This window comes from Phragmites australis, chromosome 14 (assembly GCF_958298935.1).
Source record: "Phragmites australis chromosome 14, lpPhrAust1.1, whole genome shotgun sequence".
NCBI lineage: Eukaryota > Viridiplantae > Streptophyta > Magnoliopsida > Poales > Poaceae > Phragmites > Phragmites australis.
Window position 1 is genome coordinate 24,335,209 of NC_084934.1, and position 27,189 is coordinate 24,362,397.

Genomic DNA, 27,189 nt, shown 5'->3' on the forward strand with positions numbered 1-27,189 from the left:
TGAGCCTTGAAAACATTCTTTTAAGAAGATTTGAAGTTACATGTAAAGATTGTTCTTTCAGCCTTTTTTTAAAAAGAAAATAAAATGGTAACCTACAGCTTCATCTGACCAACACCTCCCCTGAAAGATCCATATAAAGGCCTCGACCTCCTGAAGCTGTATATATTAGTTATTGCACACGATTGCGGAGGTGGTGCATCATGAACTATCTTTTGGTACTCGGCAGAATGGAGACCACCGTAGACTTGTATACTAAGTATCTTCTTTTGTGGTGCGTTGACTTTGACATGATTATCGAAGAACTCTATCAACTCTTCCTTCCTGAGATCCCTCAGTGCAGCAACCTGCAATCATAGAACTCAGTTACAAACCCCCCTCCAGTCACAAAAAAGAATCGCTTCATACACCGACACAATCTCCAAAATGTAACTTCCACCACTGATTTCTATTCTAATATATTTCTATAGTATATCAAAAGCAAAGTGTTATTGAATTAGCTTTCAAGACAAATATACCCATATCATTTTCAAATGTGCAATCTCAATATATAAATTGGATTGCACACAACCCGAGTCACTTATTTGTGACTGGAGGGAGTAATACACCAACAAGGGCAAATCAAAGAGCATGTACCTCTGCTTCCTTTCTATCAAATTTCAGAGTTCCCTCAGAAATCTCTCCCCAGAAAAATGCTGATTCCTCTCGTATGTTCTTGTATTTCTCCAGTTTCATATCGATAAGAGTGTTCACATTACTCTGCAGGGAGATCATACAATGCTTACAATGAAAATACAGAGCCATATTACGAAGCCACAGGATGCTGTAACAGAACAGAAGCAAATGGTTTTGCTAGCTAATGCCTGTGTTCATGTTCAGAACATCTTTGTTAGCACCTAACCTAACAATGTCCCTGGACGTGGTTCTACCTACTGATGCGGTTTGACACTTAGTTCCAAAACAAGACATCAATATCATGACAGAAGTCAGCTGCCACATTGATGCTCTCAAGGTCATGGGAATAAGATAGGTTAGATCACAATATCACATGACATCTACTCTTGTTCACCGCTGAGGTAGGAAAAGGATGAAAACAATGAATCTCATATCCTTAGGTTTAGATAGTTGGAAATGTGACATGTTTTCACATTGACTGAGAACAAGAATAGAGAACTCTTAGTAGTTGGGTGACTGACTGGCCATATGTTTGTATTTCTGGCTATTTCTTTGTCAGCACCATACAAGAATCAGGACCCTGTAGCAGCCAGGGAAGGGATTTTCAACTCTGATGACTGTGACAGTGATTTTTAGTGCTAATGGATGAGCATACGGTGGGACACACATCAATCTGTAGCTGCCAAATGTCCAGTGCTAACCAGGAAACAGGAACCAACATCTATTAAGATTGCAAAAAAAAAAAAAAAGAATATGCAGAAGAACTAGACCAAAGAAAAAGCCCTTGGAGATAGGTTAAAGTGTAAAACCATCAAGACAACCAAGATGAACAGAGAAGCACATCTAACCTTGAATTCTGCATCAGGCATTTCATAAAGGGTGGCTTCAAACATCTTAAGAAAAGCTTCAACTCTGGCATCAAGATTCCATGGATCCTGTCGAACCAAATTTATTTGAGAGTAACTATACATTTACAACCAAAGTACTCAAATTGCGAAGACGAAAGATTAGAAAAAAGAAACAGAAAATGGGCAAAAAGAGTATATTTACCTTCACTGTTGACTGGATTATAAATTGCAATCCACGGACACCTGAATCATTTCTGCACAAACATCAAAGCATTTTATGTCCAAACCCAATGTAAAAAATAAAAGAAGAAGATAAATTCTCAAACATTAATGAATCCCACTAAAGTCTCCAGTACCTTTGCCTAAGCAGCGCTATGTAGCCAAGTTGCTCAACCGATCGTAATTGATGAAAAGCTGGCTGCTTACCAACAAGAACAAGCAGCTGCAGTAGAACATTTTGTTTGACATTATCCTGATGAGTCTGCACTGGTGAAAATATTGTTATAGCATTATATTGTGTAACATAAACTAGTCAGATTAAAGGCAAAAAGAGCTGAGGAGAAACTAGAAGTTCATGAATTCATGATAACATGGTGCTGCACTGCTGACTCCATCTAGTTTAGCACTGTAATTACCCCTAAACAGTAATGTTCTTACTATCAGTGTCAGCCATTGTCAGATTCTGTTCTGTTCCAGTCTCTGTTTCCTTTTGTTTCTGACTTCTGGCAAACCAGTGATGCACACTGAGTTGATATCCCACTACAGAACCAATACTTCAACTACAATCGACATTCAAGATTTTTGCAAGATTTTTGCATACTACTATAATGTATTTAAAAAAATTCAAAGATTATTATAGCAAGCACACCATTGGTATCCCCAAGAGAAGAATGCTTCTGGAATACTGGTATTAATGCTTACAACTGCAGGCAGACAATCCTCTACTGTTGCAATCAGGGGCACCACATTAGATGGACATGTTTTGGCCCGTTTTAGTTTTTCAACAAAAAGCAAACATACACTCTATGGTTTTCAAGTATGATCAGCATCCAGTAGTATTCACATTCCACAGAGAAAGAAATGATTGCTCTTTCCGATTAGCCCCTGTGAAAACTCAGATAATAAAACCATAAGTGTGTTGGTACTGCAAGGCAATCTTATTTTAACACTTCATACAGAACCACCATTTCAGGTTTTGATAATTCTATCATTTCTAGAAACATATTCTTTATAAATCAAGGGATATTGAATTTAACCCATCTTGAGATTTCAGTAAATTTTTCAGAACATCTGAAGCATTTTGCAGTCTTCTTTGCCAATGTTTACCCCTCTTGTTCCTGTGCTTCACAACCAACTTCTGGTTTGTACCATTAGTTTTTTCTAGTTTTGGTGTTTATTTGTGTGCTGATATCATATTTCACAACATTTAATCTAACTTTCGTTCTGAAGCTTCTGCTAGGTCAAAATAGTATCTCGTCTTTAAATAAGTCAAACTGCCAAATTGCTACTATATGCAGATTCAACAGATGAACAGATGAAACAATAGAGAGAACGTTTTTCAGAGTGAATCACCAGTAGTTAACTGTCATTTTCACTGAATATCATCCGAGAGTAAACAAGTACAAAAGGCATACCTGAATATAATGCAGAAGAGCAGAATTTTCCTCTTGGTGATTTAAGCACATTGCTGGATAGTAGTATCTCAAACCCTTTTCAAGTTTTACAATTCGCTTGGCAAGATGCTGTGATGGTGATAATGGCTTGCAAACACTAATGGGTACATTAAATAAGATGTCTTCAACATGCTGGACAACACTTTTTGCTTCACTTGGTTCTATATTACCTGAAATCAATAGTATATGCAATCAATAATAACAACACTGCAGACCATTCTCTTGGTAAAGAAGCCAACAGAAAGGAAAAAAAAGTAGGACTATCAAATTAATTTTCTTGAGCAAGTATCAAAATATTCAACAAACCTGCAAAATAACACTCAATAAAAGTCTTTGCCAGCAAATGGGGCAAAAATTTCGCTAGATCGCTAGCTTCAAGATAAGAAAGTGCTGCAAGTTCCTCATCCCATGGCCATGCTTGTTCCTCCAATATCAACGAACAGTAATAAAAGACTTGCTGGTATGGCTGCTGGAATTTGAAATTCTCATAATCCTTTGTCATAATTTCCTGATGCAAAAAAGAAAAGGCCTTTAGTTCATGAAGTGCATAGAAATACAGCTCCAGCTTGCGATTACATCGCCCTGAGAGCCACAAGAGCTTGCAAGAGAATAATAAAAGAATGCATTACCAGGTGTTCTTTTTGATATTCTAACATCTACGGTAACAGAAGATATTGACCCAGTCAGAATTTCAGATGTGTGTTTCATTGGCAACAATCCACCAACAATTCCATTGTCCATAGCTATTCAGATCCATTTGCTTTACATGAAAATATATTGAAATATAGTAAACTAAAAAATCCTTATGGCATATTGTTCCACATGAACTCAGTCCCAGCCACCAATTTTCAACCTTTTACATCAATATTTTTTTTCTATTTGAAAGACAACATAGAGTGTTACATCATACTATGTAGAGTGAATCAAAACAAGACACTGAGAAAGCTCTTTGTTTCATCTTTGTAAGAGACAAACAGGGGACCAATAATAACATGGAATATCTCGCATGGACTCCATTCTAGCCTGATTTCTGGTCGATAATTATTGTTTATACATAAAAGTAATTTATTGATAGTAATGGGTGGCTGGTGAATTCTGCATTCCTCTTAGTGAGCAGTTTTTAGAGGCACCACATGATGCTTTTCCAAGTTACTCTGTCCAAGTCAAAATACTGCCAAGACACATCATCTGAACATACTAATATGATGTGTGTTTTATTATTCATCATCGATGAGAATTGAGAATATGTTAGTCTTACATCAATAAAGGTAGCTCTGCCACTGAATCATCTAGCTATTCTTGTATCTGCTAGTCTAGATAGCAACCATAAGAGAACAACTAGTGGTGGAAAAGGACCTGGACTGTCCATGTGCCTACTGGGCTTTCTTTGTTTGGGTTTCGAAAATTAGATATGATTGGATATATTGGATATCTATGTTAAGTATATATGATAACATATTATCCTGGTATGGTAACATATTATTCTAGCCTATATTGGCCCATAAGGACCGACTCTATATATTAACATCAAGTCTATTGGACACATGTGTTTCTTCTCTCCACAACTCCAGTCAAGTTAACATGGAATCAGAACAAGACTTAGGATTAGGCCTCCACTAATCCACTCAGATCCATTTTTTTCATCACCCTTGTCTGACACCATTGCGTCTGTCTCCACTACATCATCTGGACGCCGTCACGTCCGTCTCCTTGCGGTCGCCCGCCGTTGTCTCCACGTGCGCAGATCCGCCCGCTGCCTGTCTCCGCACACCTCCACACCGGACGCCACCGTCAAGCGTCCACCGTTGTTGCTCTCCAGTTCGCGGGCCACTGGACGCTGCTCTCCAGTTCGCGGGCCGCTGTCTGTCAAGCGTCCACCATCATTGCTCCCCAATTCGTGGGGTCGTTGTCTATCAAGCGTCCGCCGCCACCCATCAAGCGACTGTCGCCGCTTGCTGTCGGGATTTGCCTGCAGCCAGCTGCTGCTCTCCAGTTCGTCGTGGCCGCCCGTCTCCACATGCCCGGATCTCGCCGCCCGCCGCCGCACGTCTCCAGTCCGTTGTCTGCTGCCACCAGTTCACGGAGGATGTTGGGATCCGCTCGCTAGGCTGCTGCTGCTGGCATCCTCTCCAAGCTTGTTGGCAACTTCGCCCGTCAAGCCACCCGTCGCAGCATGACTCTGCCGCTGCATTTCATCTCTGTTGTGGTCACGTGCATGTTGTGTTGCACGTGTCCATAATCAGCTCGTCTCCACCGTCCCTGTCTCGCAACCCGTCGACGTCTCACACGTGCTGCTCTACAAAAAACAGGAAAGGGGGGTACATCTGTTGCTGCATTGTTCATCTACTGTGATGCTACTGTTTACATTGTTGTTGTTCATCTGCTATTCCTATTGTTGTTTGCTTCCAATATGTCACGATCAAGTGCAATTGCTATCCCTATTAAGCTTGATGGTCATATTTATTGAGAATTGGCTTTTTCTGTGAAAACTGTGTTGAGAGGTTATGCTCTGACATCTCATTTGACTGATATTCCACCTATTGATAAGTCAAAAGATGGTTCTGGTGTTGATGAAGTCAAGACTTGGCAGAATGATGATGGCCAGGTTATGAGTGCCATTGTCACTACAATGAAGGAGTCTTTGATCATGAGTCTGTAGCATCACAAGACAGCTAAGGAGATGTGGGACTATTTACAGTGTCAATATGTTCAGAATAGTTGTGCCTTCTTACATACTCTGATGACAGAACTTCATGGCCTTCAGCAAAATGATCTCTCCATAGATGAATACTACACTGCTTTTGATCGTTTGATAGGACCGTTGCTCTCCATAGTGCCTCAGTGTACTGGAGGGTGTTCATGCTGTTGTGATCAGAAGAATAAGTTCATTGAGAAGTTCCTTATGTATCAGTTCTCACTACGATCAGATTTTGAGTCTACTCGTATGCAGCTGCTCAACAAACCCACTACTCCATCCATTGCTAATGTATTATCTGTTTTGATTGCTGAAGAGACTCATCTTCGTTTGCTCAAGTCTGCTCTGGTGTCAGTACCTCATAGTGTACTTGCGGCCACTTAGAGGACCAGCACAGCTAGAGGCGGTTCCTCAGACAGTTGATGGTACATCTTGTCCTCGTTCGCTCAAGTCAACTGGTTGCTTACAAGCTGGTCACTACTGACGGTTCTATTCAGACAGTTGATGATGCATCTTGTCATATCACTCATCAGGGTGCACTTTCCACTTCTTGTTTTTCTGTACCTAATATTTCTTTTGTACCTCAATTATCCATGAATCTCCTCTCCGTAGGTTAAGTCACTGACCAAAACTGTTTTGTTGGATTTGACGCCTCATCTTGTTTTATTTAGGATCTTCGAAGCGGGAGTGTGAGTGGGATTGGCCGTCGTCGTAGCAGGTCTCCTGACCTCTACGTTTTGGACATTTTGTGTCTTCCTTCTTCCACCAGCTCCACCACTCGTGTGTCATCCGCTACATCGTCATCCGCTGCATCTTTTGCCATGTGGCATCATCGTTTGGTCACTTATGTGGATCGTGTCTGTCTACTTTGGTTTGTTAGGATCGTTTAGGTCGTACGTTCATTGAGTCCACTTTTCATTGTAAGGGTTGCAAGCTTGGTAAACAGCTCCAACTCCCATATTACAGTAATATTTCTCATTCTGCTAAAACTTTTGATCTTATTCATTCCGGTGTATGGGGTCCTCCACCTTTTTTTGAAGCAAAAGGTGGTCATAGCTATTATGTCATTTTTATTGATGACCATTCTCGATATACTTAGATTTATTTCATGAAACATCGCTCCCAGATGTGTTCTATATATCAATATTTTGCTCATATGATCCACACTCAGTTCTCTACTACCATTAAAGTATGTCGCTCTAGCTCTAGAGGAGTATATATTTCTTCTGTTCTTCGTCAGTTCCTCACCTCTGAGGGCACTCTTGCTCAGCTCTCATGCCCTGGGCTCATGCTCAAAATGGCATTGTTGAACGAAAGCATCGCCATCTTATAAAGACTGCTCGCACACTCCTCATTGCATCATTTGTTCCTTCTTATTTCTGAGGAGAAGCTATCTCTACAGCCGTTTATCTTATTAACCGGCAACCGTCTTCAAAGCTCGCTAGAAAATACCCAGGTGAGGCTCTTTTTAGTACTCCTAACTAGGATCATCTTCGGGTTTTCGGATATACTTGCTATGTCCTGCTTGCACCTCGTGAGCGAACTAAATTGTCTGTCCAGTCGGTTGAGTGTCTTTCTTAGATATATTCCTGAACATAAGAGTTATCGTTGTTATGATTCTTCCCCTTGTCGAATTTGTATTTCTCGTGATGTGACTTTTATTGAGGACCAGACACTTTATTCTATAATCCCTCAACTCAACCCTCATCCTCTCCCACAGAGTCCACTTCCTTTCTATGTCTTCCTCTTCCATTTGGTGATCATACCCTAGTTCCATCTCCTATGCCTTCTGCATTCACCTCTGATTTGGTTTTAGCTGCTCCATCTACTTCTGCTTTGGATTCCGCTCCTCCATATATTTCGCCTGTCATCCATGTCTATACTCGTCGGACCACAGTTCCTTCTAATCACCAATACAACCCCACCTCTTCGGCCAGTCCTAATGCTCCTGTCTTTACTGATTCTAATGTTGATGAGTTGCCTATAGGTCCTTGTTATAATCTGCGTGATCGTACTACTATTGAGGCTCCTGACAAGTTAGGGTTTCCCCGTGCGAGCGCAATTGTACCTGAGGAGCCATCTACTTATCAGGAGGTATCTAGTATTCCTGAGTGACAGTTTGCTATCTTTGAGGAGCTTGCTACCGTCTAAGGAGCTTGCTAAACTTGATCGTACAGGAACTTGGGATCTTTTCCCTTACCATCTCATGTAGTGCATATTATATGTAAGTGGGTGTTTAAGATTAAGAAAAAGTCAGATGGTTCGATTGAGAGATACAAAGCTCGCCTTGTTGCCAGAGTCTTTCAGCAGATCAAAGGTCGAGATTATGATGAGACATTTGCTCCTGTTGCTTACATGACCACAGTTCGTACCTTGATTGCAGTGGCTGCTACTCGTTCCTGGACTATTTCTCAGATGGATGTTAAGAATGATTTTCTTCATGGTGATTTGCATAAGGAAATTTATATGCAACCACCCTCAGGTGTTGATGCTCCTTTCGAATATGTATGTCATCTTCGTCGTGCTTTATATGGCCTCAAACAAGCTCCTCGTGCTTGGTTTGAGCGGTTTGTTTCTGTTATACAGGCTACTGGTTTTTCCTCTAATGATTATGATCCTGCTTTATTTATTCACCTATCTCCAAAAGGACGTATTTTGCTTCTCCTTTATGTTGATGATAATGTTAATTACAGGAGATGATGTTGAGCATGTTGCTCATGTGAAGAAGCAACTCAGTGAGCATTTTTCAGATGTCTGATTTAAGTCCTATTAGTTACTTCTTGGGGATTGAAATTATGACTTCTAAAAAAGGTTTCTATCTTTCTCAATCTAAATACATTTAGAATCTCATAGTTAGCTCTGGCATTACTGATAATCGGACAATTGCTACACCTATGGAGCTTCATTTGCAGCTTCGCTCTACTGATAGTACACCTCTTGAGAAACCCTCTCGATATCATCGTATTGTGGTAAGTCTTGTTTATCTCACTGTCACTAGACCTGATATTGCTCATGCAGTCCATATTTTGAGTCAATTTGTGAGTGCTCCTACTTCTGTGCATTTTGGCCATTTGCTTCGGGTATTACGTTATTTGAGGGGGACATCATCAAAATACTTGTTCTATGTCCGTTCTAGTCCGCTTTAGCTTTATGCTTACTCGGACTCTATTGGACGAGTGATCCGATGGATGTCGTTCTGTTACTGGTTATTATATTTTTCTTGGTACTTCTCCTCTTACATGGAAGTCTAACAGGTTGTTGTATCACGATCCAGTACAGAGGCATAACTTCAAGCTCTTGCCACTACCACTTCAGAGATTGTATGGCTTTACTGGTTGTTGGCTAATTTTGCCGTCTCTTGTGAAGCCCCCCCCCCCTCCCCCACACCTTTTCTATGTGATAATACTGGTGCTAAACAAATTGCAAATAATCCTATGAAGCATGAAGTCACAAAGCATATTGATGTTGATGCTTCCTTTACTCAGTCTCGCTGTTATCAGAAAACCATTACTCTTCAGTATGTGCCATCAGAGTTGCAAGTTATAGACTTCTTCACCAAAGCACAAACCCAAACGCATTATCGGCGTCATCTACTCAAACTTAGTGTTTTAGAGCCTCCTATACCACCTTGAGTTTGAAGGGGGTGTCAAGTATATATGGTAACATATTATCCCGGCATGGTAACATATTATTCTGACCCATATTAGCCCATGAGGACCGACTCTATATATACTAACATTAAGTCTATTGGACATGTTTCTTCGCTCCACAACTCTAGTCAAGGTAACAATCTACTGGGCCATCCCAATTTGTTAATTTGGACATTTGGATAATTATGAACTAGGACTTTGGACTGTCCATCAATCAAGCCCACACATGCTGCTATGTGCTTGAGTTCACATGGAAGATCGCCGAGCAAGGAAGAACAGCAGTGGAGAATGCGCATCTTTGTGATTCGTGGAGTAGGGCGGCGAACCTGCAACGGCCTTTTGTGGCAATCTTGCACCGCAAGCATGCATTTTCAGTGGTCGTGGAGGCATTGCAAATCAACAGCAGCACTGATGCGCGTACAAAATACGCATCCGGTGAGCAACAAGATCCTAACACCTATAACTCTATGCTCAACACTGTAACCAAAGAAAACGCACTCAACAGATTGAGCGGTTAGTTTGGTGCGTTCACAGGGGCGAGAAGAACGTAACAGACAACCAAAAGGACGAAGAGAGGAGTAGTCAGGAAGGCATCTACATAGACGCTCAAAAGGAATCCCAAAATTGAGAGCAGAGAAGGGTTGGATATTGACCAAGTATGGAGACTGCCTCAGCCCAAAAATGAGGTGAAACGAAAGAGGCAATCATAAGCGCGCAAGCTGTCTCAAGGAGATAACAATGCTTACGCTCAGCAACACCATTATGAGCATGGGCTCCAGGACAAAAGAACTAAGACAGCGTACCCCGTTCAGCAAGAAAGGTACGAAATTCGCCAGCAGAGTCAACATGAAAAACACAAATATGAGTGTCAAACTAAATACGAATCATAGTGGCAAAACGGCTATATATAGATAATACCTCTCTACGATAAGACATAAAATAAGTTTAAGTGTGGCAAGAAAAATCATCTATAAAGATCATATAGTACCTATGACCCTCTTTTGAAATGAAGGGAGCTGGACTCCATACATCTGAGTGAACAATATCAAAAGAACGTTGAGACATTTACTCACTATGAGGATAAGGAAGCTAAATCTGTTTAGCAACCTTACAACCTTGATAATCCAAAGACGCATCTTGTGAGACAGACCCTAAAAGATCACGATGAACTAATGAAGATACACGCGACCCACAAATATAATCAAAATGATGATGTCACTGCTGGAATGAGCCATAGTCGAGGAAGCAGAGAGGCCAATGGCGGCAGCGAAGGAAAAACGAAGTCAGTCAAGCTCTTAATCATGGCACCGAGGGCTAATACCAACCAGAGCACCCATACGACAATCCTGAACACAGCAAGAGTCATAATTTAGGATAACATGACAACCATGATCAGTAACCTAACCAACTGACATGAGCTGCATGGTGAGTTGGGGAACATGAGCAACAGAAGAAACGTTAAAAGAAGAAGTGCTAAGTGTGCCCCGACCAACAACAGAAAAGAAGTACCATCAGTAGTAACGACATGAATAAGAGAAACAAGAGGATGAAGCGAAGACAGATTGGAAGAATCATAAGTCATGAAAAGATGCTCCTGAGTCAAGAATTCAAGAAGAAGTACCTGATTGTGTAGAAGCTAATCTCTCAGTGATAAAAGAGAGAGTATCAGAACCAGCAGAACCTGTCGGTGTAGAGCTAGGCAACAAAACAACATCACAATCTTCTTCTGAGTGACAATCAAGGAGGCAGTCAAAGTAGAAGCACTAGAGGAACGTCGAAGGTGCTTCTTCTTTCGGTAGCAGATCGCCTCAACATGGCCCTTCTTGTTGCAATAGGCGCAGCGAGGGCGACCAGCACCACTTGAAGAAGTCGCAAGTGGCGAAGGGGTCGCATGAGTTGCAAACGACAGTGTAGTCGAAGACGTAGGCGCAGCAAGCGGATGAGCAGCCAACACTGAAATGGTAGCAATCCGTAAGAGCCTCCACAAGCGTGACACGAGGATGTCGAGCAAGCAACTGAGTCTGCTCAAACTCCGAACGAAGGCGAGTCAGAAACTCGTAGAGGTGTCGAAAGTCACATTCAACACGATGATCCAAGCAACACTGACAAAAGTGGCAACCATCAATAGAAAGAGTCCAACTAACGCCACACATTCGACATCTGAGCATTGAACGCATCAATTGTTGCATCACCCTGTTGAAGAGACTGCTCCTGACGAACAACAAACAGATATAGAGCATCTCCAGACGGCTCGTAGGTCTGACGAAGTTTGCACCAGAAAGTTCTGGTAGTAGAGAACTCAACTATCTCAAAAGAGAACATGTGCTCCACAATATCAATCAGAATAGACGTTGCACGAGCATCATCATCCATCCACTGAGCACAATCAGACAACCGATCACGGTACAGCTCCAAAGCTTCCTGATAAGAGAAGATAGCCTTCTCATAGGCAACGATGGCGACGTCAAAAGTTGGTTTGTCTTCATTGTCGACAGTCGGCTACAGGGATTCATCAGAAGCTCAAGAGAAGGCGAACAAGGAACATCGGCACAGGGAACACCCCGAAGACGAAGCCCACGCATGTGGACATGCATATGTTGCCCGTCTCGGTAGTTGGCACCATCAAGATCACTGAGCACCGAGGAACAACAACATCTTGAAGAAGTGACGAACGATGGTGAGAATCGATCGACGGCAAGAGCACAAAGGTAGAGACGAGCAACAGCGAGAGCGCGACAAGCGATGGCAAGAGCGCAAAGGAGAGCGGCGGTCGACGGCAAGAGCACAAAGATAGCAGCGAGCTGCTGCAATTTTACCCTTTTTGGCTTTTTCTTTTTGCTTTTTTTCTTCTTTTTTTTTATTCGGCTGTGTTACATAAGGCTCTATTTCAGAGCCGCTAAAACATAGCCAAGAGGAGGCAACACCGGTGGGCGATAAAGAAGCCGACCGCTGGAGGAGGCTAGCGAGGAGAAGGCCGATGGAGGACGGCGAGGAGCCGGCGGGCGGGCGCACGGCCGAGGCACGCAGGGGCGTTCGGGGTGAGGGCGACCGGCACGCATGCGGACAGAGGTGACTTGCGCACTTGTGGGCTGAGGTGGGCAAGAGGCCAGGCTGAGATGAGACGTCGCCGGGCGGAGGCTGGCGCGCGTAGGGCGCTCGAGGCACGGCAGGCGGGTGTCGGGTGGGCGGCAGCGTGGGTTAGCAAGCACATCAGGCGGCAACCAAAGAGGTGCGAGGGGCGGCAAAGCAGGGACGGGCGGATCCGGCTGTGGCAGGGCGGATCTGTCCAGGGCAGGGTAGATCGGGAGAAGAGGTGGTGGCCGGAACAAAGAGGAGGAAGAATGATCTACTGTAGCAGATCGATCTGGAGCTGACAAGAAGAGCTGGCGGGAACTAGATCTCAGGACGAGTTGTTGTGTCCTAAAAAACCTTAGCTCTAATACCATGTTAGGAATAGCAACCTGTATTCCTTGGAGGCCCTAGGTTAGTATATATACACATATACAAGTGATAATATACAAAGAGCCCCTTATAGTCTGGGGATATTACACAAAGCATTATATATATCTAAAAGTCCAGACTCCAAAAGGCATATAAATAACAATACAACTAGCAGGGAACTATTGACAATTACCTTTATCACAGAAAAACGGTCGAATTTAACTTCAAATTCTGGAATCTTGCCAATAACAGTCTCCAAAAGGGTTCTCATTTTGTCATTGTAACCAACCATAGTTACCTATAAGACAGCAAAAAAAATTGGATAATTAAGGAAAAACATGAAGTTCAGTACGACATACATTTCATATCATGTCATGAGGTCTGTCAATGTGATAGTAACACACTGAATAAAAAATAAAAAATAAAATTATCTATGATCAAGGTTTGCATACATGGAGAAGCATCAGGCTTGCACTCTAGTATTCTGCAGTTTAAGTGATGACATCTTGGCATTGCAAACCAGGTTATCAGAACTTATAGCGAATATAGTGAATAGAATGCCATTTGTACATTGTAAAAACACATCAAACAGCAAAAAACAGAGAAATATTCTTGTAATTTTGTAACTAATGAAAACTTCATACTTTGTGTGCATATTGTAAATTAAGATCCAATACTACTGAGGATTTGACATCTTAATATAGTAATCCCAGTACTCAAACTAGCGCACAGCAAAAGGTAATCGAAGTGATCTGCAGAAGGTTCGAAATGATTTTCCATGGCCAGTGATATATTATAAAAGCAATAGTAGGTTCATTCCATACTTCTAAGTATTATGATACAGGCACGTAACATCGAACAGATTTTATGAGAACTAAGACCAAGCCCAAGGGAATCCCTTCACGGGCAGATTCCCGTCGTGAAGGGATTCCCGTTCCCTTCAGCGCTCCCAACGGTTTCCCTTCACGGTTCCCTTCACGACGGGATTCCCAGGGTCATTCCCTTCAGGACAGGATTCTCTCTCCGTTCCCTTCGCGATTCCCCTCGAAGGGAAGCTGTTGGAGATGAGAGGAAATAAAGGGAATGGGAACGGGGAAGGGAATCGGGAAGGGAACGAAATGAAGGGAAAATGGTTGGAGATAGTCTAACAGGTGAATGCCTTCTTATAGTTATCGAAAAGAGTGTTAACTTGACCTTACTACAGCCCATGCTATAGGACATACAAGAAATTTAATTTTCAACTACGCGGAACATAACTGCAACCTTGTTGCAGGCTTGGATCTCAACACACACGCTCTATACAGGGATAATGTTGGTACACATCATATACTACAGAGAATCAGAGCTCATGCGATGTTAACAGCAAGAATATTGAGAAATCAACAAACAATCCTATATCCAGAATTTCACACTCTCCAATTTAACTGACATGGAACTTTGTACCCAAATGGAAAGTTGGAGCCTAATATTAATCGCGATCAATATGCAATCAAATAATGATGCCATACCATAACCAAGTCTGAGGAGTCAAGATCATAATGGTGTCTGGCTGGTACATATACACAACATGATAGAAGTTCGTACTGTTAGGAATAGTAATTTGTATTCAATAGTAGCCCTAGAGGCAATATATAGAGTACATGAAGAGTATAGGATAGGGACTCTAGTAACCTAACATATACGTAATGGATAAGAACTCTATATTCTTAACACACACCCCCAATGGAAGGCGTATGCAATAACGTTGCATTTGAAAGATGTGACAATAAAAGAATACCGTTGGTGAAAAGAATGCAATGACGAGTAGCAAGACAACAAATAAAGTTGCCACTAAAGCTAAAAAAGACCAAGACGACAAAAGAATGTGCTAGATGAAAAGTAGCAATAGACGACAAACGAAACGCTACAAAAACTATAGAAAGACCTAGATAGCATGGTTGCATCAAGAACGACAGAGAAAGAAAGAGACTAATTGACGAAAAAATATGTGGACTCGCACGGCATAGACGAACTCAAAGAGACTGAAACTTGGATGTGGACACAGCACCCAGTGACTAGGACTAAAGAAAAAGCCATCAAAAGAGAACAATCCTTCGTCCACATACGACAAAAGAGCATATACAACGGGCTAATGCAGATGTAGATGACTAGCACAGACAACAAGCTGAAAACAAGGCGCGGAGGAGGACCCAAGAACTGGGATAAAGTGAACATCAGCAGAGCATCAGCGCACAACAGCCACCAGTAAGCACAAGGACCACCGCCCAGCAACAAGAAAAAGGCCCATGAACCAAACCAATCGCTCCTCGGCATGCCCCCTCCCCGAGGCATTGAAGTTGATCCTCTCCTCGACCTTGAGGGCGTTAGATCTGACGTTTGTGGTGGAGAGGAGGAAGTCTGCGGGGTTGGCGCGAAGAAGCGGCATGCGTCCCTCGCAGGCGTAGCAACAAAGCACGAAGCAAATCTGGCTAGTCGTCGTCTCGTTGTCAACGGCGACAGCAGCGGGGCTGAGGAGCCGGTGGGGCGAGAGGTGGGGCGGTCTGGAGGCTTGGCAGCGGGGCGGATCTAGCGTAGCAAATGAGACAACGAGCCGCACATTAGGAGCAATAGGCTGGCGAAGGGATGGAAGGCGCGGGAGGCGGATCCGCTCGCCCGGATCTGGCGATGGGCGATCCTGCGGAGGGGGAGGACGGCGTGGAAGCGCATAAAGACGATGTCACGCAGGCGACCAGAGGAGGAGCCCCGGCACGGTAACCGGCCGGTGCGTCCCGAGGTGACAGGTCACGGAGGCGGGAGGCCGAGGGTAGGGCCTCCAGCCAGGTCAGAGGCGGATCTGGCCCGATCAGCCCCGGCGGCAGACAGGGAAGTCGGATCCAGCGCGGGCGTGTGTAAGAGGCAACACGCCGAGAGAAGGCTCGCCGCGCGTCGGGAGGCGGCCGAATCTGAACGACCCGCATCGGATCGAGGAGAACCGACAGATCCCAGGTGAACGCGGCCGGATCGGGAGGAGACTGGCAGCAGAGAAGAGCTAGAGGGAACCAGCGAAGCAAAAGAGCAGACAGGATGATGGGAGACAGGCCCAATCGGATCGGCTGCGGGGAGATGCGGGGAAGTTGCAACACGCAAGGGGAAACCCCCTAATTTTGGCTCTATATACCATATTAAGAATAACAACTTGTATTCAATAGTAACCTCTAGAAGCAATATATATAGTACATGAGGAGTACATAATAAAGATTCTAGTAACATAACCTATATGTAATAGATAAGGACTCTATACTCCTAACACATACTATAGACGATAGTTTGTGCAAGAAGCCAGCCAGGTTTGGCAAACTTCAAGCAACAACATAACTAGATTTTGGAAATAAAGGGGGGGGGGGGGCACCAACATACACAAAACGGACTATTAGGAGGACATTGAAACACATAAACTAGTTGGTGCAAGACCTGAATGGGGCCTTACATTACATGTGGAACCACTGGCCCAGAGCATAGCCTGAGAATGACATATATCAGAGACTCGATTGCTCGAAGGCCACTCGGAGGCCAGTGAACAACCCACAGATCCTACTACCAGTCTAATCTCACCCATGATTTTTTTTTTATTTTGGAATAAAAGGTCGATCCAAAATCTAAGAGTCGTTTATGTCTCACTTAGCTCAATAAGTAAAGGCCACATGTTCTGAGCTTCTGAGGCAAGTATAATACTTAATTATGTTAGCACTTAGCACCCAACAGTTACTTGGCAAACAAGCTATTTTCCACCAAATTTCTCAACAAATGTCATCAGCAGTGGTATTTGTATGAAACATGTCATGCCATATCACCTAAATGTAGGCTGTCCTGTGCTAATATCGACATTAGATCAAGTCCGTTCTTCAAATTAAAATGGATAGAAATCGTCTTGAGATTCATTTTGCATACTTTGGATCCTTGGGTGTAAGCACGAGATATACCATAACCCCCAAATTTAAGATTTGCCCACCCTATTGCAACCTATTGCATTATCAAACAACAGTAGAAAATGTTCCACATTCTTGTCAGGACATTGCAAGTGCAAGGACAAAGGGAAAAGATTAGTCTCTGCTGTCATGTCCAGCCCATTAGGGCCATTTAGATTGGTCCATCACATATGTTATGTGCATGAGTTACTGTTCACACGTGTAGCATGAGATCAGGGAGGTTAGGTAGATTAGTTAGTATATCCATCGGTATATTAGGATTCGAATTGATTTGTTTAGAGATAAATTTGATAGGAGATAAATTAGGAGTCATATTGAATTAGGACGGCTTAGAGATAAGTTTGGTAGGAGATAAGTTAGGAGTTGGAATTGATTTAGGATTGTATTTCCGTTCTCTATATAAAGGGGCAACCGCACATCATTGTAATCAAGCAAGAGAAGAATTAATCTAAGTCTCTCCTAATATTTTAAGTCTCTCATGTATAATCTAATCTCTCCCTTATGATCCTAGGATCATACCATATGCACTCCCTAGCATGATTCAAAACTTAAATTTACAACTAACCAGATCACAGGACCATTAAATTTTTATTTCCACACTTGGCAACAAATGCTTGAAAAAAAAACAAGTTTTCCGCTACTACTTTAAGAACTATGCAACGTGTTTTCAATCTGGATTAGTGTCAAAGGGGAAATTCATTGATTTCTCAAAATGAAATTTAAAACTAACCTGAAAACCAGTGTCATTTGGCTTAACAGCATAATAAAGGCCAGCAACTTGAGCATCATAAGCTGAAAGCAAAAGCAAAATTGGTGGGTTATTACAAAACATAAGCTGAAAGTCTGGACTACGCTAACTTCAAAAGCAGTTAAAAACTTCCATGATACACTTCTTTACTCAGGATAAAGCACATGTTGCAGAAAGTTTAAGCTTGGGAGATACTTCCTCCGTTCACAAAGTGTCGTTATGGACATCAACATGGTCCCCAAAACGCAACTTTACCCAATAATTTCTATTATAATATATATGTGTAAACTATAGCAAAACTATACGATTATGAAACTAATTTTTGCGGAAAATCTACTCATAGCATACTCAAATATCCAATCTCAATAGAAAAAAGTAATTGATGATCAAAATTTTGATAGGTTGACTGCACGCAAGCCAAAACATCACTTTACGTGACTGGAGGGGGTAAAAAGTCATAAAACACGTTTTAAAAATAGTATTCCACACCATCTAGGGACTGGGCATTCCAATTGTGCTACTCCCTCCATTCAACTTGACTAGGCGTGCATTTTTTGAGCTGGTGTCCAAGAGTACAAGGCACACACTGCTCCCCAAGCAATTTTTCTTGCTTTTAGTCACAAGTACCCCTATTGACTAGCTTGTTCATTAAATATACGTGCATGCATGCAACTAGCACCAGTGAGTTGGGGCGGCATAACAAAGGTGCCACGAAATCATGAACTAAAGAGTACTTAAGGTATTGCATAGGGACTATTTAATCATCTTAAGTGAAACATTGATCTATGTGATGAAGGAAAGAACGCCTAGTAAAGTTGGACAAGGGAGCATATCCTTATTAGTTATTGCTTTAGCTGGTCGTGCTTACCAGACTGCAAAGTTAGCTCGATACCAGGGTATACTGATATATACCTAGTATGAATTATTGTCTTGGCCAAGTGGATGCAAAAAGCTTTCCAATAAGAAAGACTTTTCCCAACATTCCCATTTATCTAATAGGGAAATTTGATAGTCATAGATGCTATGTCTATAATAAACGACATCCATGTCATCATAGGAAAAACATTGTAAGAATGCACTGGAACAAATTAATTAACCTTTGCCACGAGAATTACAAAAAAACATAAATCTCAGGTATTGATGCATACCATAATCATTCAAATAATCCATCAGCAACCTTGTGAATAAATCAGTAAGAACTGCTGATTCGGGTGAGCTATGGGACAGCGGACAGTGAAAATCCAGCTTGACATAAGCCTTGGGTGTGAAAAACATTGTATCTGGCTTGTACCACAATCTGGAAAACATTGTCTTCCTCAGCATACAAGGAAAACGTACCTGCATGTGCCAGAAAGATAAACCATAATAAATTTACAAAGATTAAATAAGTAGTCGAGCCTTTCAATGTGTACCTTTTCCTCAACTCTTTTTAATGAAAGATCACTTGGAATGAAGATGTTATGTTTTGGCAGGTGTAGACCTTCCTTCGGGGCTTTCTCTAACCATTTCTATAAAATAATTTATGATGTAAGACATATGTGTTTCTAACTCCAGTAATAAAGTACTATAATGTCCAAAAGTGCACCTGTATAGTGGAAGGATGGACAGCTTCAACAGAATGCGATGTACCATACCATGGCTCTATTAAGTTTGTGTGCCCTTCAAAGTTTTTTGATTCCCAGAATATTCTGCAACGAAGCATGGAAGATAATAACCTATTCAGTAAGTGTCATGACTCATGAAGCAATAGAGAGAAAAAGAGATAAACTTAAATAAAGGGAGCAAAAGTGAAATCTCTCCATTTCTTTTCTGGAGGAATGCCCTGAGACCTGAATTTGTGTGATGCCCTGAGAGCTTACCTTACATTCTCTGGAGTCAATTCATTTAAAATCTTCTGGATAGCATCTGGTGAAAACTTTGATGGCACGGATGATGCAATCAACCAATCTTCTGGTGGAAAAATCTGCAAAAAGAGAAAGACGAAGGAAAGCCATAATTAGTAGAGTTTTTTGGGAGAACATTAGGGGAGAGCCCTGCTGAATATACTTATACTAGAGTACTCTTTATATTAATAGAATAGTAAGTAATGCACAAGGTCTGTAAGAACAGAAGTACCAAGGAATGCATAATCAATGGTCAATACAATATACCATTCTTAAAAAGAAAAACAAGCACTGGGCACAACTTATGATATGAAACTACCATATTCCAATATTCAATATAGAATCCCATTGTCCAACATCTACATGATTTCATTGTGTCAACATGCCTACATATAACTCAAGAAAGAGCTTGCACACTTATGTTACGATGTGCCTAGACAACAAAACCATAGAGATCACGAAATTAACAATATGATGGAAACTGATGGTAGGATGAATGACTAACTGTCTCCACATAATATTTAAGTCCTTCAATAACATGTACGTTACAAAAAATACGATGTTACAGAGGTTTTCTATCATCAGTTAATCAACAAAACTGACTTCATAGCATGGAGCAATAGAATAAGATCTTCACTAGAGTGCAACAAGAAACAAGGTTTGAAAGAGCCAAGATACAATTTCAATAGTATTTAAAACTGCACTTAATTGCATCAGATGTTGCCAATTTTGAGTTTCCAACATGAATGTGCAAAAATCCAGGATGCAGGAGAGCTAGTAGTTGTGAAGATGAAAATGTATGACAAGCATGTGGAGTACCTGCATATTACAAGAAATATTAACAACATAATTGATAGGAGGGCTCTTGTCTTGGTAGTGGAATCCAGTCTCACAGATGGCTTGAAGCTTCACAGTCCCCCAAAAAAATAGTAATATAATCCATTAATACAGGAAAAAAGAAATGTAAGATTTGAAGCACAGTCAAAACTCAATTATCTACATCTTTCGCATTTTGACCAATGTAGCCGTACGATTTGATCGTTGACTTTTACTAGTTCACTCAATTTTACAAGTCAAAGAAGCTGTTCCAATTTTATTTAGTTTCACAAAATGGAATGTACTGGTGATAGGGAAAAAATGAGCCTTTTAAGGAAGCATCCATGTCTAACTGCAGCAGAATGTCAGGACAGCTAACTATGAAATAAGAACTACAAGTATTGAACAGCTCATAACATAGGTGTATACTTATATCTCATCAAACATTCAAGATCTTATATGCCAGGGGGGCGAGGGGTTCGGATTAGCGTGGTAGGCTGGCAGAAAAGTCACTTATAAATACTGATTGTCTAAATTTCTAAATATGGCACTATTCAGGGGAAATAAAGTATTTCTGATATAAATTTGCAAAGCTTCAGCTCATTGTTACATAAAAATGATAAGTGATCTTGGTGATGTATAACATTGGTTCTTGTTTAATAAAAATAGAATAGAAATTCTAAACCAAATTTACCTCATCAAAAATCCACTTTGGAGTTCCAGAGGTCTGCAGCAGTGTTATATATCTGAACAATAGTCCAACAATATCCTCCATGTGCTCTATCATCAGTAATCAAATATGTGATTTTCACTTACATTTCAACACACAAATATCACAATGTTCCTTCAGAAATTAGAACTCACCCTGCCCTACATCTGTGAGCTGTATTACAACAGAGAAGAAAGAAAATTCATAACTCCAATCCCTTTCACCAGCTTCCAAACTCATAGCCCATCCTGAATAATTTAGTAAAATTAGAAATTAATTGGTAAATTACTAAGAAAGATAAAAAAATAGAGTTCCCCTCTAGGTAAGGAACGAAAATGTCAACAAACAGGTTTTACACGTGAAAGAGATCTAGTAAACCAAGATCAACAAAGATAAAACTTCAGGTTCAAATATTTTTAGGAGAACCATACTGAGACAAATTTAATTAGAAATGTAATGTACAATAACATATGTAAAAAATAAAAAACAGAATTATGACACTGGGAACCCCATAAATGGAAAGGAGAAAGCAAATTAGAGATTGCTGTCTCCACGGAAGCCAGCCCTCAACAGGGTGGGGTGGGTGGATGTTAAAGGTTACTAAATTGCAGCAAAGAACTCCGACACATAACTTACCTAACTTTTTAAGTATGTAAAAAAGAGATCCTTCTCCTTCATGGCCAATCAGATGGCTGACATACTTGCAAGGCCCTTCTTTGTAATGCCGTATGTTGGGAGTGCTTGGCCATAGGATTCTCAAGGTGTGACCTTGTTTTATGGGAACAGCTTTAACAAGGATCTGCAAGTTGTCAACTATCACATAAACAACTGCACAAGTATTTGTCATTTCAAAAAAACAGGCACCCCATCCAACAGTGCGCCTGACTAATCAATTCATTTGCAGCAAATAGTAAACCTGGAGATGTTCACTGGTACATGGATGACCAGGAAATGAAAATAGCTTCCTCCCGACGTTTCTAATATCACAGAACTTATTTTCAACAAGGCTTTGCAAGTTGTCGAGACTCTCTGCACATACAACAGACATGGTAGGGGGGGGGGGAGATGTTAGATGTGGATTCCTTGTAAGGAAATGCAAAAAAAAAAAAAAGAGTAAAACAGTTTTATGGCGAACCTTTTCCATACACAACAAGTTGCATCAAGTTGGCTGAGTAGTGTGAATCATAGAATTTAAGAAGCTCAAGCCTTGTGTCTAGTCCTTTTTCCTTTGCTTTCACCTCCAGAGTATCCCAATTTCCTAAATCAATCAAAGGTCTAAGAATTAGTTCAAACTGTCTGATATTTCCAGCAAGTTGCAAAGCATATCATACCCTCTTTACATTAAAACTTCAGTAGTTTAAACACAAAGGGAAGACGCTTATGATGTTCGTAGGAGGTAAAAATCACACTGTTGACTGGAAAATGTAGCATAACTATATTAAAAATTAGAGGGCATTTTAACTGTTCTTCCGCACAGAGAAAAGATAGTCATTCAGTTATTCCCAAGGTATAAGAAGTTATTTATGTCATGAACTCCATTAATTTTGGTAGTAACAGCCAAAAAAAATCTTCAGGGAGCTTCTATTGTGCCATTACTAGTATCATTGAATTCAGAATCTTGGATTTAAAATTTAAAAAAAAAAGATTCTTGAAAAAACTATGTCATCTAATACTCATGAATGTAAAAATGAAGAGATATCACGTTTCTCAAAGAAATGTTAACAAAGGTAGAAAGCGAGCAGTGTATTTTTAACCTCATTGATGGCACATAAGATCAGAAAGGTAAAGGCACTGATACAAGGATTCAAATACCAACCAGTGCTGAACTTATGATATGGGTGATTCTTCGAGGAAAGATGCTTCTGAAGCTGAAAACACAATAGTAAAAAATTTATGAATACAAATAACATTACAAAATGTCGTATGATTACAACTAATTATATAATTATAATAAAATTGGATCTCCACGACTAACCCGTTTGTTTATTTAATATTTTAATGTAAGCTTGGAAACTGAAAGTACCTGACTCATTCGCCAAGGATCTGACAATAGGTTTTTCTGGTTTTCTGTAAGTACACAAAACAGAATAGTAGTAATTAGAATTTTGAAGCTGATTCTCTCAGTGGTTCCAAAAACAGAGAAGTAATATGTACCAGAGTCAACAGCTTTTATTTCCCGAAGTGTAGCATCTGGAGACATCAATGGTGTGATAAAAAATTGTGCAAACCTAAAATTAGATGACAGGAGCGCAACAAGTCAAATTTCAGAAAGCAATGAAAATGAAGGTAAAAAATAAAGCAATAGAATGTACCTATCCAAAGCATCATGCAGGCTATCATTGTTCACATCAAAATAAAAGTTCGTGTGTTCAGAAGATGTGAAAGCGTTGGTTGAACCACCATGCTACAAGAAAACACCCATTATCCAACAATCAATAACATAAAAAACACGCTACACCATAAATTTAGTGTTTGAATGTGTAAACAGATCATAATCCAGTCATAGAACTCTTTGTCTCCTGTCGATTTTACAAGAGTACTTGTTATGATCCTAAGATCATAAGGGGGATAAACATCCGCTGGGAGGATACTCGGGCGGCGGCGGCTGCCAGGGGAGGGATCAGACTACAGATTGGGGAGACTTAGATTAATTCTCATTGCTTGATTACAATGATGTGCGGCTTCCCCTTTATATAGAGAGAGGAAATTACAATCTAAATCAATTCCAACTCCTAACTTATCTCCTACCAAACTTATCTCTAGCAGTCCTAATTCAATTCCAACTCCTAACTTATCTCCTACTAAACTTATCTCCTAGCTTGATCTCCTGCCGTGGTGCTCCTTGGGCCCATATGAGCGGCCGGCTGGCCGCCATGACAGTACTTTCTTGCCTCCTGTCCAAACTTTGTTGTATTATTTAGATGAAACAAGCCTAACAAAGGTTCAATCAGAACAATCAGCCTCCCATCAATTTTTTGAGAGTCCAGACAGAAGGCTTTTCCAGGTGGTATTGATGGTTTCAGGGGCTCAACCTCAACATGGAAAAATTCCAGTAGCAACATGCTATGTGGTAGGGAGACCATAGTTCAGTCACTGCTGCAGCAGCAGATTACTCAGCTTTACAACTAGCGTACAAGATATGTTGATGGTGACCAAATATCATCTGGTACTCTTGGAGGGGACAAAACATGATATTATCCTTGGACCGTGTAATAGAAATGCAATCAATAACATGAGAAAGCAACTAGATTAGCTGTTCACTGCATATTGAACTATTGCAAGGCGCTCTTCTTTTAAAGAACGATATGTCTAAAATTAAGCAAGTTGGCATAACAAGTACACAACTGTGTATAAGTGTATATTCCTAGCCAAGAGATCAAACAAAGACTAAGTGGCATGGTTTTTAAGGTGTCGCCTAGGCAACAAGGCGCAACTCGGTTGCCACAGGGGCAAGGCGTCGCTTTACGCATATTCCTTCTTTGGCATGATTCCACCAGGGCAAGGCGTCGCCTTACGCGTATTCCTTCTTTGGCATGATTCCACCATCCCCCGCCCGCCCTTCTCTATCTCGATTCAGTGGTATGCCGATGTTGCCTGCCCTCCTCCAACTTGATTTCGCCATCACCTGCCCATCTCCAGCTGATTCCATTGTCTCCCGTCTTCTCTGGCCGCGCCACCCTCGCCAATCTTGCCGGTTTTGATCAGGAAATAGGTTGCATGAGCATGGAGGAGCGAAGTAGGTTGAGGAGAGTGGAGGAGTTGAGGTGGCATCGTTCAATGTGGCAGGGAGCATTGGAGCGATGGGAAGAAGCAAAGAGGCAGCGGTAGAAGGAAACCCTACGATGGCTGGTGGCTTGTGAAGCTGGAGAGGGTGGGTTAAGATGGCTGTAGGCCTTGGATGGGTTACGATGGGCTAGCTTAGGTTGAGTGAGTTTGCTAGGTTGAATGGACTCACCCCTAAATTGACTCATCTCTCATGTTTTTCCTTTTTTTCCTCTCCTATTTTTCCTCTGGTCTGGATACTCTCTATGTATATATGATGTCGCCTCGCCGCGCGCCTTTAGCGCCTAGGCGGCTGGAAGGGGGTGGATCGCCACGCCTTGTCTTACTGCCATGCTAAGTAGTCATTTGAATCATAGGTTTCGTTCATAAATTTTGGGTGTATTTGGTAAGTGGGATGAGGTTGGATAGGAGAAGGTCATCCACATTTTTAAGGCGTTTGGTTGGAGGACGGGTGGATGGGACCTTCCGACTTTTGGGAATATTCCTCAAATATGCTGGATGGAGTAATCCATTCATTTTGGCCGGATGAAGCCATCCATCTTGGCTAATCACAATCATTAGTAAAATAATTAGTGATAATTAGCGTGTTTTATTGCTAATTAGTATTTATTACTATGAGATTGATGGTTGTTAAGTGTTAGTGTGTTTATTAGTGCACTATTGGTGTGACGGTTAGAGTACGATTAGTTATAATTAGCATATTTTGTTGTTAATTAGTAATTACTACGATAAGATTAGCATTGATAAGTGTTAGTGTGTGTTGATTAGTGTATGGTTAACTATTATTATTTAAAATTAAGAGATATGATTTAGTTATTACTCTCATCCCATTCACCCTCATCCCTCCAACCAAACAGAAAAATAGCTCATCTCATCCACCCAACCAAACAAAAAATTGGATGGACATATTCAAAAAACAGAGACGGCCATATCCCACCCTTCCTTGCCCTCCAACCAAATGCACCCTCTGTGAAACTGCACTTTTGATTGAATTTTAGTAATGTGGATTTTGATTACGTTATTCAATTAGGATTTAAGGTAGTATTTATGTGAAAATGTTAACGTTCTTTTCAGAAAAAAAAACTGGTCTTCAGTTGTTCACATTTTCTGTTTTTGAGTTTGTTAGGGAGAAAAAACAGGTGGGAACGGTTTTCATAAACTCATTATTTGAGTTTTAGAATACCAATTTCCGCTATCCTGGTAATATATAATCTTGACAACAAGGTTTTCGACTGTTAGCCCTAAAACAATTAAAGCAAGGCCTGGCTTTAGTAAACTCATGGTCCAAACTACCCTTAAATATTTCGTCATGATTGCACTACTCAAGAGTCCAGCTGCTGCCTTTCCTGTTCTAAAGCACTTCCACTATGCTGACAAAGGAATGCCAGTGCAATCCAATAATAAATTATTGCCACAAACATATCGAGACCCACTACAGAGATCTCTTTGTAAACAGGAAAAAAAACAAAAAAATCCAATCCTGGCAAAATAAGACATACCTCTGCAATGTACTTTGAGTAACTGTCTTCTACTGGATATTTCTCGCTAGCATAGAAAAGCATATGCTCTGCAAAAGAAAAACGTAGTATAAAATTATGAAACAAAACAGAATTGCATTCAATTTTCCAAATCGAAGTATACATCTCTCGAACGTCACTCCGTACAGGCTTGAGTGCTCAAGTGGAATATGGCAAGTTTGAAAACGTCCAAGGCCCAGCTACAACAAAACATCCGCTGCAGTCCACTAAGCGAGTTCAGAATTCATATGCAGCAAGCAGAAACAGACCACTAACCGAGGAAGTGCGCGAGCCCCTCCAGCCCATCGGGATCGCAGAAGTACCCCACGGAAACATTCATCGACGCCGCCGCCTGCAAAACAAATCACAATCTCAATTCTCGAATCAAAACCCCCTAGCCATCGCAAAACCCCGCTCCAGCGATCGAAGTGGTAGACCTTGTCGGTGTCCGCGTCGCTGACGAGGAGGCATTCGAGGGAGTTGGGGAGCACGACACGGCGGTACCCGCGCTTGTCGTTGCGAGGCCTGGTGATCTCGACGTCCCCCGGCGCCGCCGTGGTTGACGGAGGCGCGGCGGCGTCGACCAGCCCGGCGGGAGCGTCCGTCTCGCGCGGCCTCGAATCCATCGCGGCGGCGGCGGCGGGTCGTCGCTGGGAGTCCACGACTGCCAGGCTTGGCGAGGAAGTTGGCAGCTGCCGGGTTGGTATGGTTTGGCTTGACTTGGCTTGGCTCGCCGCTGTTGGATTTGTAGGGGAGGGGAGGGGCTGACGAGACGACCTGCGAGGCTGC

The 27,189-nt window shown here is 41.6% G+C and overlaps 1 protein-coding gene across 5 annotated transcripts; it reads right to left on the reverse strand.

Moving 5' to 3' along the window:
* LOC133890949 (insulin-degrading enzyme-like 1, peroxisomal) lies at window positions 1–27,178 on the reverse strand. Of its 5 annotated transcripts, XM_062331604.1 has the most exons (26): window positions 26,838–27,173; window positions 26,677–26,752; window positions 26,383–26,450; window positions 23,413–23,504; window positions 23,255–23,328; window positions 23,124–23,167; window positions 22,917–22,968; window positions 22,236–22,358; window positions 22,017–22,129; window positions 21,737–21,899; window positions 21,256–21,348; window positions 21,086–21,171; window positions 20,395–20,481; window positions 19,552–19,655; window positions 19,278–19,380; window positions 19,105–19,200; window positions 18,841–19,030; window positions 17,675–17,736; window positions 13,173–13,277; window positions 3,500–3,701; window positions 3,155–3,363; window positions 1,877–2,001; window positions 1,723–1,774; window positions 1,521–1,607; window positions 634–756; window positions 1–344 (listed from the first exon to the last, which is right to left on the reverse strand). In XM_062331604.1, the coding sequence occupies exons 1-26, from the start codon at window positions 27,024–27,026 to the stop codon at window positions 93–95; spliced, it is 2,970 nt and encodes a 989-aa protein (XP_062187588.1). In that variant the 5' UTR covers window positions 27,027–27,173; the 3' UTR covers window positions 1–92. The 5 variants fall into 5 exon arrangements, 4 of the variants coding, with proteins under 4 accessions (XP_062187588.1, XP_062187589.1, XP_062187590.1 ...); XM_062331605.1 differs by lacking the exon at window positions 13,173–13,277; XM_062331606.1 differs by lacking the exons at window positions 26,677–26,752; window positions 26,838–27,173 and adding an exon at window positions 26,525–26,611.
* Window positions 27,179–27,189: the final 11 nt, after the last annotated feature.

Coding starts and splice junctions, on each gene's coding strand:
- LOC133890949 (XM_062331604.1), bottom strand. CDS start 27,026: ATGGATTCGAGGCCGCGCGAGACGGACGCTCCCGCCGGGCTGGTCGAC. Junction 23,505..26,382: donor ACTCAAAGTACATTGCAGAG/GTATGTCTTATT, acceptor GTTTTCTTGTAG/CATGGTGGTTCAACCAACGC. Junction 3,364..3,499: donor TATTGAGTGTTATTTTGCAG/GTTTGTTGAATA, acceptor TATTGATTTCAG/GTAATATAGAACCAAGTGAA.